The 14,224-nt window shown below is 35.1% G+C and overlaps 1 protein-coding gene across 4 annotated transcripts in view; it reads right to left on the reverse strand.

Moving 5' to 3' along the window:
* LOC140170431 (kelch-like protein 20) overlaps positions 1–14,224 on the reverse strand; it is a 187,237-nt gene that overhangs the window by 6,685 nt on the left and 166,328 nt on the right. For 2 of the 4 annotated variants that reach the window (XM_072193805.1, XM_072193802.1), the window contains one exon: positions 13,737–13,764. The exons of the other annotated variants lie outside the window; for them this stretch is intronic. In XM_072193805.1, the coding sequence (XP_072049906.1) occupies positions 13,741–13,764 (24 nt within the window). In that variant the 3' untranslated portion in view covers positions 13,737–13,740. The remainder of the gene's footprint in view (positions 1–13,736; positions 13,765–14,224) is intronic. 4 annotated transcript variants of the gene reach the window in all.

Here is a 14,224-nt window from a genome sequence, read left to right on the forward strand (position 1 = left end):
TTGCTTAACATGACACCTATTTATTATATCTTTGATCCTAAACAACCTCAATTCTTATGGCATAGTTCAATGCTGTTCAACAACCCACATTATCTGTGAAAGTTTGACATTTGACCTTTACATCGTTGCGTATGCAATTTCATACCCAAACACATGGGAGTAGGGAGTGAATTTACACGTTAGGGTTGAAGGACATTGTACTCGTGAGATCTACCTGTTTATGTTTATTGTGAATTTATTTTATGTTTTAAATACCAGAGATTATCATTATTGTTTGATTCCCGTAAGAGATGAGTGTTTGTTTAAGTATCTGTGGTATAACCCAAACGCTTTGGACATAAATATATACGTTGGCGAAGTGATGTAATAATCATATTAACTACCATAGCAATAGGTGAAAACAATTTTAGAATATACCGCGCTGCACTGGTACGTTCACGCGGCACCTCTGCATTGAATCATATCATGCTGATCACTCGCACCTGTAAGATAAGTATCTTTGAAAAGACCGGTATTATATTCAATCTATGATTGAAGACATACACAGGTGATGAGTGCAACCTGCTTGTAAGTTAGTGCAGCACGATATATTCAAAATTGTTTTCACCTATTGATATGGTAGTTAATCCGATTTATTACGTCACTTCGCCAGCGTATAGAATGACTTTCATTATTAATTGTGTATTTATTACCAATTATAGGACCAAGCCATGCTCACCTATATTATATGACTGTCAAACCAATATTAATCGGGACGTAAATGTTGAATTCATTTCATATGTCATTTTCAATATTTAAAATGTCTAGTGTTGCTATATTCTTCGGAAATTGCTTCGCCGATTCGGACGAGGATTCTAATTATACAGAATCAATGTATGTTTCTATTATAACAATATGTCCTACCATGGAAGAATACTGTATATATTTTGTTAATTGCGTGTAGATACATCGTTCTACCATCATGTCATGGGAAGGCAGTAATCGTAGATATGCATTTTTTTTTTTAATCGTCATCCACATATTTATGCAATTTTCATGTTAAAAATCAATTTTATTCGTGACAGTGATGACTTTTCCTTTATTACTTATGACATTACATGATTAAGATTTTGCGTGTCGTTTCATCCCGAAAGCCTCTGCGTTGTAACCAGAAACACGTCATTACTAATTCGCACATCACTGTGCGCAGTAATGATGGTTGTATCTGTGTGACGTATTTAGGGTTTCAGTCACAAAGGATTTCGGGATTTTTCCAAAAATATATATTTCATCTACACAATGTCTAACCAGTGAAATATTATTGCAGCTGATAATGAATAAATTTGTCCTGAAGTTGAACCTAACTGGGTTTAATATCATTGATTTTAATCGAGAAAATTATAACTTTTTAATATCAAATCCAAATTCCATGAATGGAGTAGGCACATTATTATTTTTTGATTAATTTAAGTCGTGATGTTATGATTTCGTGTACAAATTGCGGATGAATGATGCCGTTATTGTTAAATACTACTGTCATGGTTGTTTTATGGATGGCCTCATAGTCAGCGATGCATAATGACATTATGTACAAGAGTGGTTGTGCATCGCCACATTTGAACTCCATACGGTATTCCATTCTTGACTATGAATTCAAACTCGCAGTCTCATAATTGTTCTGTAGATATATTGGCTGGGCACGTATTGTTATGCCCCGGTTAACATTTTTTTAAAGCGTTGGGTTGAGTCCAAATTTGAGTAGTAGCACTTTTATGGTTAAGCAGGTGCTGGAAAGTGTGCCTTTTAAAATTAATTTTTATTAGAAGCATTTAAATGTTAACCAGGGGTTGGAAAATCAGCCTTTTTAAAGGTAATTTTAAGAAGTAGTATTCAATTACGGTAATACCTGGTGTTGGAAAATCTACATTTCGAGGTATAGTATTTGTTCTTGGAAAGTCTACTGTCTACCATTTGATGGTAGAATTTAATGGGAAATACATATTTTGTGGTTTAATTTAAAGTACATTTAATGGTTATCCCGATACGGGAAAGTCTATTTTTTATGATATTATCAAGACGTATAATTTTAATAGTTAATCTGGTGTCGGAAAATAATACGTTTCTACGGCAAAAAAAGTAGTATTTAATGGCTAACTGGCATTGAAAAGTCTACCTTTTTATAATAATATTCTATGGTTAACTCGGTGTTGGAAAATCTATATTTGAAGGAAATTTTAATAAATGGCATTGATGGTTAACCAGGAGTTGGAAAGTCTACCTATTGAAGATAGTTTTTAGAGGTAATATTTATTGGTTAGCCATGTGGGGAAAAGTGCACCTTTCATGGTTATTATAAGAGGTAATTTTAATGATTAACCTGGTCTTTGCAAGTCTACCTGTTAAGGTAGTTTTTAATGATTAGCCTGGTATTAGAAAGTCTACCGTTTTAGGTAGTTTGTAATGATTAGCCTGGTATTAGAAAGTCTACCGTTTAAGGTAATTTTTAATTGTTAGCCTGGTATTAAAAAGTCTACCTAGCTGTTAAGGTAGTTTTTAATGATTAGACTGGTATTAGAAAGTCTACCATTTAAGGTAGTTTTTAATGATTAGCCTGGTATTAGAAAGTCTACCATTTAAGGTAGTTTTTAATGATTAGCCTGGTATTAGACAGTCTACCATTTAAGGTCATGTTAATGATTAGCCTGGTATTAGAAAGTCTACCATTTAAGGTAGTTTTTAATGATTAGCCTGGTATTAGAAAGTCTACCATTTAAGGTAGTTTTTAATGATTAGCCTGGTATTAGACAGTCTACCATTTAAGGTCATGTTAATGATTAGCCTGGTATTAGAAAGTCTACCATTTAAGGTAGTTTTTAATGATTAGCCTGAAAGTCTACCGTTTAAGGTAATTTTAAGAAGTAGTTTTAAATAGCTAACCCGGTATTAGAAAATCTACCTGATATTGACAAATATATAATTTTAATGTACTTTTAAAAAGTACCATTCAGTAGTTAACTCGGTGTTGGAAATCTACATTTGAAGGTAATTTTAAGAAATAACACCGAATGTTTAACCAGGCTTTGGGAAGTCTACCTTTTAATGTAAATTTATTGGACTAATTACAATTTAGGGTAATTTTATGAAATTGTATTCAATGTTTAACCCAGAGTTGGAAAATCTAGCTGTTATGGTAAATTTAAAAAGTAGAATTGATTGGTTAATTCGTTGTTGGACATTTTAACTTTTGACGAAATTGTGAGAAGTGGTATTTAAGGGTTAACCCGATATTGGAAAGTCTACCTTTAAGGTAGATTTTAAAAAGTAGTTTTTTACCGTTTTAGTAATGGTAAGAAGATTAATTCAATGTTGAAAATCTGTCTTTAAAGAAAGAGCATTGACAGGTTAAGCCAGCCTGGGAGAGTTTACCTTTTATGGTAATTTTAAGAATTACTTAGTGGCTAAGCTGGTACTAGAAAGTCTACCGTTTTACATGTAATTTTAAGAAGTTGTATTTACTGGTTACCCTGGTATTGGAAAATAAACATTTTTATGGTATTTAAAAAAAGTAATATCCAATAGCTAAGCCGGTTTTGGACACTCTACTTTTTAAGGTACTTTTCTGTATTTTGTGGACAATATTATTTCCAGTATTATGAATTAAAAGAGCGCCACCTTTTTCTCAAACGACCACCTGTCCTAAGGTGTGTTATTCTTCTTGGGAAATCATTATTTAAATAACGATAAACTAATCCCAAACTATTTTGTGACATGAAGCCTGTTAAAATATCCGATTCCTTCTGACCTTACTCTTAAGATTTCCTTTCAGCCCGGATATGTCCCGATTCACAGTAAATTCAGCTTAAGAATGCTCATTTGTACGTTTAAATATGCCTGGGCTCTTTTCATGGGCAAAGCGGAAGTTGATTGGCGCCCATCCGGCCAGTGTTTATGATGTATTTAGGGTAAATTTGCATCTGTATCAACACGCTCATACTGCAGATGAAACAAATCATTTTTATCTTAGCTATCAACGCGATGTTCACCCCTACTTTATATTCTTTTATTTATATATTAAATAATTTGTTTTCTAGCGAATGAAAACATCCCCAACTTACGACCAGCTCACAGCGGCTTTCGCCATCGGGCCAAAGTGTTTTTAAAATGCGTAAAAACAACTTGGTTTTAATGCTAATTATTACATTTTCTAGGGAAGTCTGATTATCTTTATAAAATAGCCGAGTGGGCGGGTTTTCGCTGACATATTTTGTGGGTGTGGGTTCGAGGCCCACCTCTGCCAAACTGAAATTAATTTTTTTCCTTAATTTCATATTTGGGAAATGGGACTGGGCGAATTTATGTATTGCGAAAGCCGTTGTACGACCAGCTTAATTTCATATTAACATCGTTATTGATTTGAGTATGCGTGTATACTGCCGGCAACTATAGCTAAAGTTAATTTGTTTTAACAAGTTGTGTCTATAAAATACACGAACGTTGATAAATATTAATCTATTATCTATTTTACACTAAGTTTTTTAGACACATTGATTTTGCTGTTTTATTGCAAACCGTTTTACGTATTAAAAGAAATTGGTATCAAGTTTTCAAGGACAATGCAGACGCGGTGTATGCTGGGAAGACCTTGTACCATCTTGTGCTCATAGATAGCTCATAACACACATTGACCCAAATATGTGACGTGTCATGTCAAAAGGAGACACTTTTGGGCAGGTTATCAATTTTGAGGTTTCTACATATCTTAAATAAAGAGATATTTTGCTCCACATCGCCGTTTTTTCCAATGAAATCGGACATTCCTAAGTGAAGATATTGAGTTCATAAATTATGGTATTATAAAATTGAAAACTGAGATATCGGCCTTTAAAGATATTATTGACAATGTTGAGAGTAGGAATTGCCTGCAAAAATGTGTCAAAAAATACAAGATGCCAGTTATATTCCGGTCTAAAACTATCTGACAATATTTTTAACATTAATAACATCACAAATGTGCAAAAATCCAAATTGTGAAAAAATCACCCACGGGCAGATTTTTGGCTATTTCTCCATTTATGATCCTGCCCAAAAGTGTCTCCTTTTGACATGACACGTCACATATTACCACGTAGAATAATGGTGATTGCATACAGCGTCTGGTTCGGGTTTGCCACCCGGCTGCCGCGTAATAACTGTAGGCAAGGTTTTGAAGCTGACCCAAAGAAATTCCCATCAAATTTATTATTCATGGATTTCTTAATCTGTATTTCAATATCATAATAACTATGATTTTAAAGTATATATCACATTGGCCCCTATCTTTGAACTGGCAGACTTTTGATTATTATGCACTGCCAAGTAATAGGTAATTTGGTGTTTGTGTGTGTGTGTTTTTTTTTCCAAATTTTATTTCACTCACCGAAATGGTCACGTGCGTATTTGTGGGACACGCCAAGCTTACATTGGTCACTGTTGCATGGCGTTGGCTGGTGTAACTGGACAATTTTGTATTATAGACGAATCCAATTTCACGCATTCCTAAACCTCAATGGCAGCCATAGCTGGGTCCCCGTCGGGTATATCCCACCAAAAATATGAAATGATGCGTCCTTGGCGGGGATTTTAAACTGCATTCCATCACCCGTGTTACAAGTAGACAATAGAATGATGAAAGTTTACAACACAATACAACATAACGTCGATTTTTAAGCGGCTTTAATCCTCCCAATTGGACAGTCACAACACCAGTTTGGTGCAGACGGGAACCAGTAATGGCCGACTGAATTCTGACCATCACTTGGCTCGTTGGATTCGTCTATAGCGCAAAAAACGTTCTTTAGTTCTTTTATCATTGCCAATATTTGTACTTATTCCGTTTGATACAGACTCTAAGACAAAGTGGCCACTTTATCACATTATATTTCAAGTTTTCGTTAGAGGTAGAGTTAAAAAAATCAATTTACACTTCAAGTGTAATTCAGCCTTGAAGTATCCACAGAATATTGTCATTCATGTCAAATTTACAAAACAAGTACCGTTGAGCGAAGAAGGTGAGGAATATTTATGTAGTAATGTTGATATAATATTTAGTTTCAAGTACACACTTATTCTACGTTAACCATTTTCATGCTTTTTGCGCGGACGGCTTGCTATAGTTGACTCCGTACTTACCGGAAATTCCTAATAACACTCCCAGATTAGTTTAACCCCCCCCCCCCCAGCACTACCTGCCGATCTAATATTGCCACTGATTGGTCAATTACATGATATCTTCACTTTAATCACCAATCAGAATGGAGCTTTGCAAATAATTCACCCAATTTTTTTGTGTGGTGAGATCATTCTAACAATGTTGCTGATTGGTTCAATTGATAATGAAAACTTCTTTAAAGGGGTTAAAGGCGTTTATAGAGAGCACGTGAACCACTATTTGGAATGTAACTATTTTGAGTTAATTTTCATGCAAATTTCAACCAAATTCTTATTAAAAAAGTACTTTTCAGATATTTGGACTTGAAATATTCACTGTACGTGGCGAGTGGATTAAGTTTCATACGCCCGAGTTGTGTCCTACAGAAGGGTTACTGACCAAGCGCTCGGGGTATGACTCCTTAACTAGATATAGTAATATAATGCACGTCTGTTATTTGGACAACTTTTTATATTATTTTATTTCATTGTAACCGAAGGTTAGGTGTGAAATTTTATCAATATAATCAGATAAAATTGATCTCAAATGTCCGAGTTCTGTATCTTGAATGACATTCGAAATGATGTCAAAATTATCCAGTGTCGTTCAATGGACGTTTCAGACAGATTTTTAAACGCCTTTTGAATGATTGTAATAATGTCAATGACAATATTTTGTAGTGGCAGTTTTAAGTGGACCCTTTCATGTTTTTTCAAGCCATCTTGATCAAATACAAAGCTTACTCAATCAATTAACATTAAATTTGTATAAAAATGGTTCAGTGTACTGTATTTATTTTCTATTTGGTGAATATTTATAATAACATTTATAGGACATGGTAAAAATGGTCATTAAAATTGAGGAGCGTGGTTATTAAAATTAAAGAGCACATACTGCAACGGGGAGTGCAATTCAGGTGCTTTGCTTTGCAAGTAGGGCAACTTGTAAATGTTGAGACTCGTTTAACCACTTGGGGTATGCACTACCGCCTAAATTATCGGCTATTTTGATTGGTCACAAAGAAGGTAATAATTATCACGTATTAAACCAATCAGAGATATGGTAAAAATAATCACTAGGGATGAAGGGGATTAAGCTCAGAGATCTAAAAGCTCTATTTTGATTGGTTACAAAGATGATTATATCAGGAAATTAACCAATCAGGGGCATTGTATAGTACCCATGGGGTTACATAGCGCTGTTAAAAGGTAGACTTCCCTGTGCCTGGATTACCATTTGCGTTTCTTCTTTTTTCCCTTTATCGACAATACTTTATTTTACAACTGTTTGTGATCAGTTAGATTATTGTCCACTTTCTTTTATTATTTTTACAGCCCCTTTTTACTTTGTTGATGTAATTTATTGTGTTTAGCCGGTTTTTTAAAGCTGAATTTGATGGGAAATTGGGTACGGTACTAAACACATCAAAGAAGAAAGTCACCACTATACCGTGAGTGGCCATATAACTTTGAGCACAATTAATATACTTGTGTAAGGAACGGCTTGAAAACTCAACCGCCGGTTGCCACCGGTTCCGCGCGGTTCCGTCCGGTTGAAATCAGTTTCTATTGTTCTAAATAATGGAATGCGGTTCAACCGCAATTCTAAAACATTTTCCTATTTCACGTGCTCAAGAACGTTTCTTCACAGGTGAATGAAGATAAAAAGATTCTATCGCACGACTATTTGGTGCGGACAGAATATCACATTAGTGTACTCAGGGAATGTCATCTCAATTGTATTGCTTTAAATTAATCATGCTCAAAATTATGGTCACTCACAGGTAGTGGAGACTTTCTTTTCTTGATGCGTTTACGACAGAGCTATTAACCACCCTATAGTATGATCGATGAGCGAGGAGAGAGATAAGACGCACACTTTGATAATCAAAAACAGCTGTTATATTTCAGCCGTCGCAGGTGGATAGGTTATGTTGTCTCTGATAAATATTATCAAGTCGATTTTGCTATGACATTAAAATTTATTTTTGTTTAATATATTTAGTTTTAGTTTTAGTAGCTAGTTTTATGGTGTCCCATCGATGCCAAAAATTTTAGAATTTTTATTATATTTTTTTGAATTTTTTTGTTGAGAGTGCATGAGTAGGACGTGTAATACATGTATGAGCAAATGTCAATCTGAAATCACTCTATTTGTAAATAAAATGCTGTTCTGAAAATATGAAGTGATATGCTAAATTAAATACGGTAATTATACCCACCATGCCTGTTTAAATGCCAGCACCTTTTTAGAAGAATCGGCAATACCTTTAATACAATGGGCAATCCCAGTTGAAATCCATACACCCCCTATGGAAGACATGACCTTAATCTCCCAGACAGGGAGTGTGAGTTTCAAATGGGGATATCTGATTGTGCGACTCCAGTTGAAATTTACACCTAATGTGGGGGAGATTAAGGTAATGTTTTACACAGGGGGTGTGTGAATTTCAAGTGGAATAGCCCAATATAGCTCCATGTACATCTGCTGTACATACAACAGGTGTTAGTTCGCTTTTTTTTGATCTTTTTTTTTTTTATTGTAGAGCTTATATGGATGGCATGGATTTTTTGGTGTCAAGGTGTTTCTTGATATTAACTAGGACATATAATACTTCCGAGGGATAAATAAGATAACCAGATAAATTTACCTTAAAGTTTTCTTCTTCACAGAGGAGCAATAATGGATTAACTTATAAATGGTTGTTATATCAATTTTAGGGCCAGATTCGTCCCTCAATTCAATCCATGTCTGTAGTATTGACAATGCCCTAGTACTGTACGTTACCGCGGCCGTAAACATAGTGTGAAATTTTACTCCACTCCATAACTTAAGTTCCTGCCTTAATGTTTTATATCTGTCATTGAAGTCGCATCATAAACAGGTGGTCGTGGAAGAGGCAGTACATGTCCCTGATCGATTAATGAGTTATATGGGATAACTTTGTGTTTGTTAGGAAGTGACCTTCGTCTATGGTATCTGGATGTCAATATTGACTGTCTCACTATATGAGGTATGCTATAGGGATTGCATTGTTGACTAAGTCGTCAATTTGGCTGAAAAAGGAGGCGTATTCTTTAAGGTACGTGTAACGTATAAAGCCAATTTGATTGGGCCCTATTATTATCACTCGGTTTAACATTTTAATTTTTTTTAAAGTTCTTTTGACATTTTGTTTTCCTTTTCAATTTCATGAGCTAAAAGGAAATTGAATGATCTTGTAAATGGTTTAGACAAGGTTTAATCATGTTCATTATGCCATTATTCGCTAATTTTACACATTTACAATAATTGCCGTGTGCAAATTAACTTGACAATTTTGCTTTGTGTCGGTGTGCGTATGTCCCTCCCAATAGGTAATGAACTGTGCTGTACACCCATTGAATACCATAGACATACGACGTACGCTCACCGATGTATAATGATCTAAAAATTACGACATTTTAGTTAATATTTAAAACAACTAATAAATATTAAAGTCATGTACACCTGCTGAATATTGCGTGTGGGGTGTTAGACTAAATCCGCCAGTCTCCTAACCTATCCGCACGGCCACTTCTCTGTGCCGGTTCGCGGCCGAACAGGATTATGGGTAAAAACGAACAGGATTGTGGGTCATAGACATACTTGTTTGTCTGGGTTGTGGGTAAAGTAGGACGCCGCCGCGATAGGGCCTGACGGAGGTAGGCATGGGGTGTGTGGATGTGTGTATTATATATCTCAATGGTTTGCCATTCTTGAAGTTTTTGAAGTTTTATAACTGCAGTTAATTTGTTACTGCAGTCAAAATGATTTATAAAAAATAGATCTTTATAGGAACATGATAAATAAAAACAACGTAATTCCATAATATTAACAGTAATAGTACAAATGATGACGAGCACGTTTTATTGTGATCTTTACATTTATATTTTTACACAGTATTATGAAACAAATATATACAAGTCATGATTCCTTTGAAATATTGCAAAATTGTCTTAATGTTTGCATACTTTGCATGATCAGTGTGGTGAATGCATAACAAGGTATCTATATTATTATCATGCACTCTTTCTCATATTAAATTCATTCAATTCATCTATATTCTACAGTCTACGTCGTTCTAAAGTGAAAAACATGCAACTATAAGACTGTATATTATTACATATCAAGACATGCTTTGAATTGTGGTATATTATACAGGGAAGTACTATTGCATTAAGCTGGATCTTGCCATAATTCGCTAAATATTTATCACGTGACCATATACCATATACGGAATAAAATATGAATATTAGGTGATTAGGACAAGATCCAATTTAATGCGTAGCATTAAGGTTTCTAGTATTATAAATGGTGTGGTAGTAAATATTATTATCATACTATGATTCAGGCGAGGGGTGTTTAACACTAGATACGAACGATGTTCATTGATATGATTTTTTAAAAGTAATATTATGGTTTTTTTCTTGATAGTTACCAAACAGGTTAAAACACATTATATGATTGGTCACCATGGTTACATAGGATTCTTTACGTATTCGGATTAGGAAATATTTAGAAAAAGTTCTAGAATAATGTTGAATATTGAAAGAATGAACGTATGAAAATAAAATTTGAAAAATTGCAGCGATTTGGAAAATAGAAATAAAAAAAGACCGGTTGTTTGGGATCAAGTGAAAACAAATAAACATGATTATTGGTGTATAAAATAATTACAGTTGAAAGTATATGAAAGAAACCGTTATGCAATTGAATATTTCGGAAAATCACGCAATCCTTTGCAATTTATCCCCACATATGTCACGTGGATGCGCACATCGTTAGCGACCATCGTTACTGCGCACAGTGAACTGCGCAGTAACGATGTGCGAGTCGGTGTGAAGTGTACGGTTCAATTGCAAAGGCTGACGGGATTTTCCCAAACTTTCAATTTGTGAAGTCGTAATAAGTAAAACATAAAAACTGAAAAACAAAGTTAGAACAGAAATAAAACGGTGTTTATTAACAAAAACTTATGTACAGCATGCATGAGATATATTTACAACGTAAGTGAAGTGTTTTTGCATCAGAAAGAACCCATAAAATATGATTTACAGAAAGTAATTTTAACCAAGGCGCACCATAAATAATAAAAAGAATGATACCGATGTACCATAAATATAGCCCATCAATTTAATAACCCCAATAAGATCACGGCTCTTTGTTAAATCTCATCGCGTCTTACTGGGACGTGATGTAGTAGAGAATATTTCCTTCCTTTAAATAATTACCCAATTTTCCCATATGTTTTATGTACACATTTTTCATATGAGTCATGCATGCATATCATGAAGAAAGAAGGAGAAAGAGAAATACAGTGAAAAGTAGACATAGTTTGGAAAGACGGACACACAGACCGAAAGATGAACATAAATGATAGTGCATTGAAACACAAACAAGAGAAGACTAGCGGAGATAATACGCATTACATACGCCATTAGTGCGTGAGCAAGGCATGGTGCTGCTCGGATCCCGTCATACTGCATTTAACAGGTACTTTGATAATTAGCCATATAGGACGCAGTAAGTGCATTGAGTTTTACCCTATGTTGTGACATGCCACTAATTATTACCCAATGTGTCACTTCTTTTCGAAGGCATTTTCATTCCGCCCAAGAAACTTGAAAGGTGCAAATGACTTAAAGTCACAGGTTGAACCTGTTTTGTGAGAAAAAAGGAGGCAGTTCGTTAAAAGCAAATTGTTCTCATGACAGCTCAGAAGAGGTTGAGGGTTGGAAAATTCCTTAAAGTCAATTTCGAAACAAAAATATTAGGAATCCACACGAAGTCCAATAATAAACATTAATAAATTTGTTGTTTTAGGCATTAATAAAAATAGGAAGCAGATAAACTCGAAACTTAAATAACCAAAAAACCACGAAAAACGACCATTGCGCTTTTTTTGTGCACAACTCGGTGAATGTCTAGAAATGCTGTAAAAATATAAATGAAGGAGCTGGTTGCATTATAAAATGGCAACATCTTGACCCGAATGATTGGTAATAACCCCACTAGAGAATACTGATTTAACAAGGTGACTCATTATTTTACACATTTTACTCTTCAGAATAAAGACGTGACTTTCATGGCATAATCGTTAATCCATTTGCATCTTTCGCCGTTTTCTAGTGCGGATCCAACCTCATTTTCATCTAATGGGCAATTCCGGTTAAAATTCATACACCCCCTATGGAAGACATAACATTAATCTACTACACAAGGAGTGTGAATTTAATATGGGGTTACCTGAATGGGTGACTCCATTTGAAATCTACACCCCCTGTGTGGGAGATTAAGGTTATGTCTTCCATAGAGGGTGTATGGATTTCAACTGGAATAGCCTTCATTACCCGCCGTCGTTAGCCCAGTTTATAATAGTCAAATATTCCAACAACCACTATACGAGTCCAAAATCCTCTAATCTCCGATGCTAAAGTCCTATAACCTTCATTCAACTAACACAGCTCAAAAGTTGACCTCGGGTTGTGGAGTATGCGTTTTTGTACCCAAAACACTATCAGGTCATACTATGCATGTAGAAGCATTGGGGTTAAAGAACCGAGTATGGACAGATGAGCAAGTCTTACATAGTACTGAGCTAGCCACTGTGAGTGCAACCTATTTTACCCTCTAAAGTAAAAATGCACGACCTACAAAATAATCACAAACATTATACTGCCTTATTAACAAGGAGACAGGTGTTTTAATTAGCCTCCTTCCAAAACAAAAGACAGTATCGTGTAGTGATTACTTCTATAGATACTGCATTTCTACTTGTGAGGACATAATTTGCATGATGATGTTTGAATACAGGTTAATATACACCGGGAAATGCCTTCATAGGGTGGTTTCATTCGTAATCATTATACAAATGAATAACAATTTCGGGTTGTTGTGGTAAAGAGTGCACTTCGACAATAACGTGGGCATAAGGTGTTCAGAATTACCATAGTCTTGTATTAAACGAGACAAGATGTTACAAAGTAGATCGTTTCAATTAAGACCGATAACGTTTTCGAATGTATGCTTTTTAAGTGCCAGTGTACATATGTAGGTCGGGTCACGTGTTATAAATTTGTCATAAGGCACTTAAATTGGTTTCCATCTTGCCTCTTCTAAGTACTGTAGTGTGATGAATTGTTTAAAAACACTGCATCCATTTTGGGCTAACTTTGGTAATTTTGAACACCATATGTTGGTTGTCTATCTACGCATAAAACTAACATAAAACTATTTCTAATTCACCTTGTCGGTATTACCCAGAATCCTTTGCAAAGCACGTCTTTGTCGATGCGCAGATCGTCACTGCGCATAATGCGCAATAACGATGTGCACATCGATGATGACGTACTTCCGGTTACATTCGCAAAGATCTTCGGGAATTACCGAAATGGTCTACTTGGGGTCTCCCACTATCTACGACATTCAAAAAGGGTTAACCGATTAGCCTCGTTCACAACGACTTCACATCGCTTAATCCTCAGTGTCTACTGATTTAAGCAGTAGGTGAGAATTAAGTGAAGTTTGGAGAGTTGTGTAAGAGCCTTACCTGTTCACCAACACAATATTTTTCTGTCCTGTTGTTCACGTGCGTATTAAGAGACAAAGAATTAGAGTGAATCAGATTTTTGATAACGGATCGACGGACGGGGGCATTTTATACCACCAAAATCTGCGAAAGACTGTGAAATTGTGGCAACATCCAATGGTTAAAACAGTGGAGTAGCGTCGAGGCCTATGGGCACGGGGGGAGGGACTAAATCAAGAGTCAAATTTGACAAAAAAAAGTCTAAAAAATGACCGATGTTCTCTCATTTAGACCCAGCAACCCCTTAATCATTCCCGGTGCACACACGCTATGCCACTGATTTAAAAAAGAAAAGAAAAAAAGAAATTGATATTCACAAAAGTATTAAATTATATGACATGAATAAAAAGAAGTTCATATAAAACATTAAATAGGGCCTGAACCAACGTGGCATAGCAACACTGACTGTGCCTTCATCATATTATATTATTATTCATTTTGCTTTTCTT

This window comes from Amphiura filiformis, chromosome 14, assembly GCF_039555335.1.
Source record: "Amphiura filiformis chromosome 14, Afil_fr2py, whole genome shotgun sequence".
NCBI classification, from domain to species: domain Eukaryota; kingdom Metazoa; phylum Echinodermata; class Ophiuroidea; order Amphilepidida; family Amphiuridae; genus Amphiura; species Amphiura filiformis.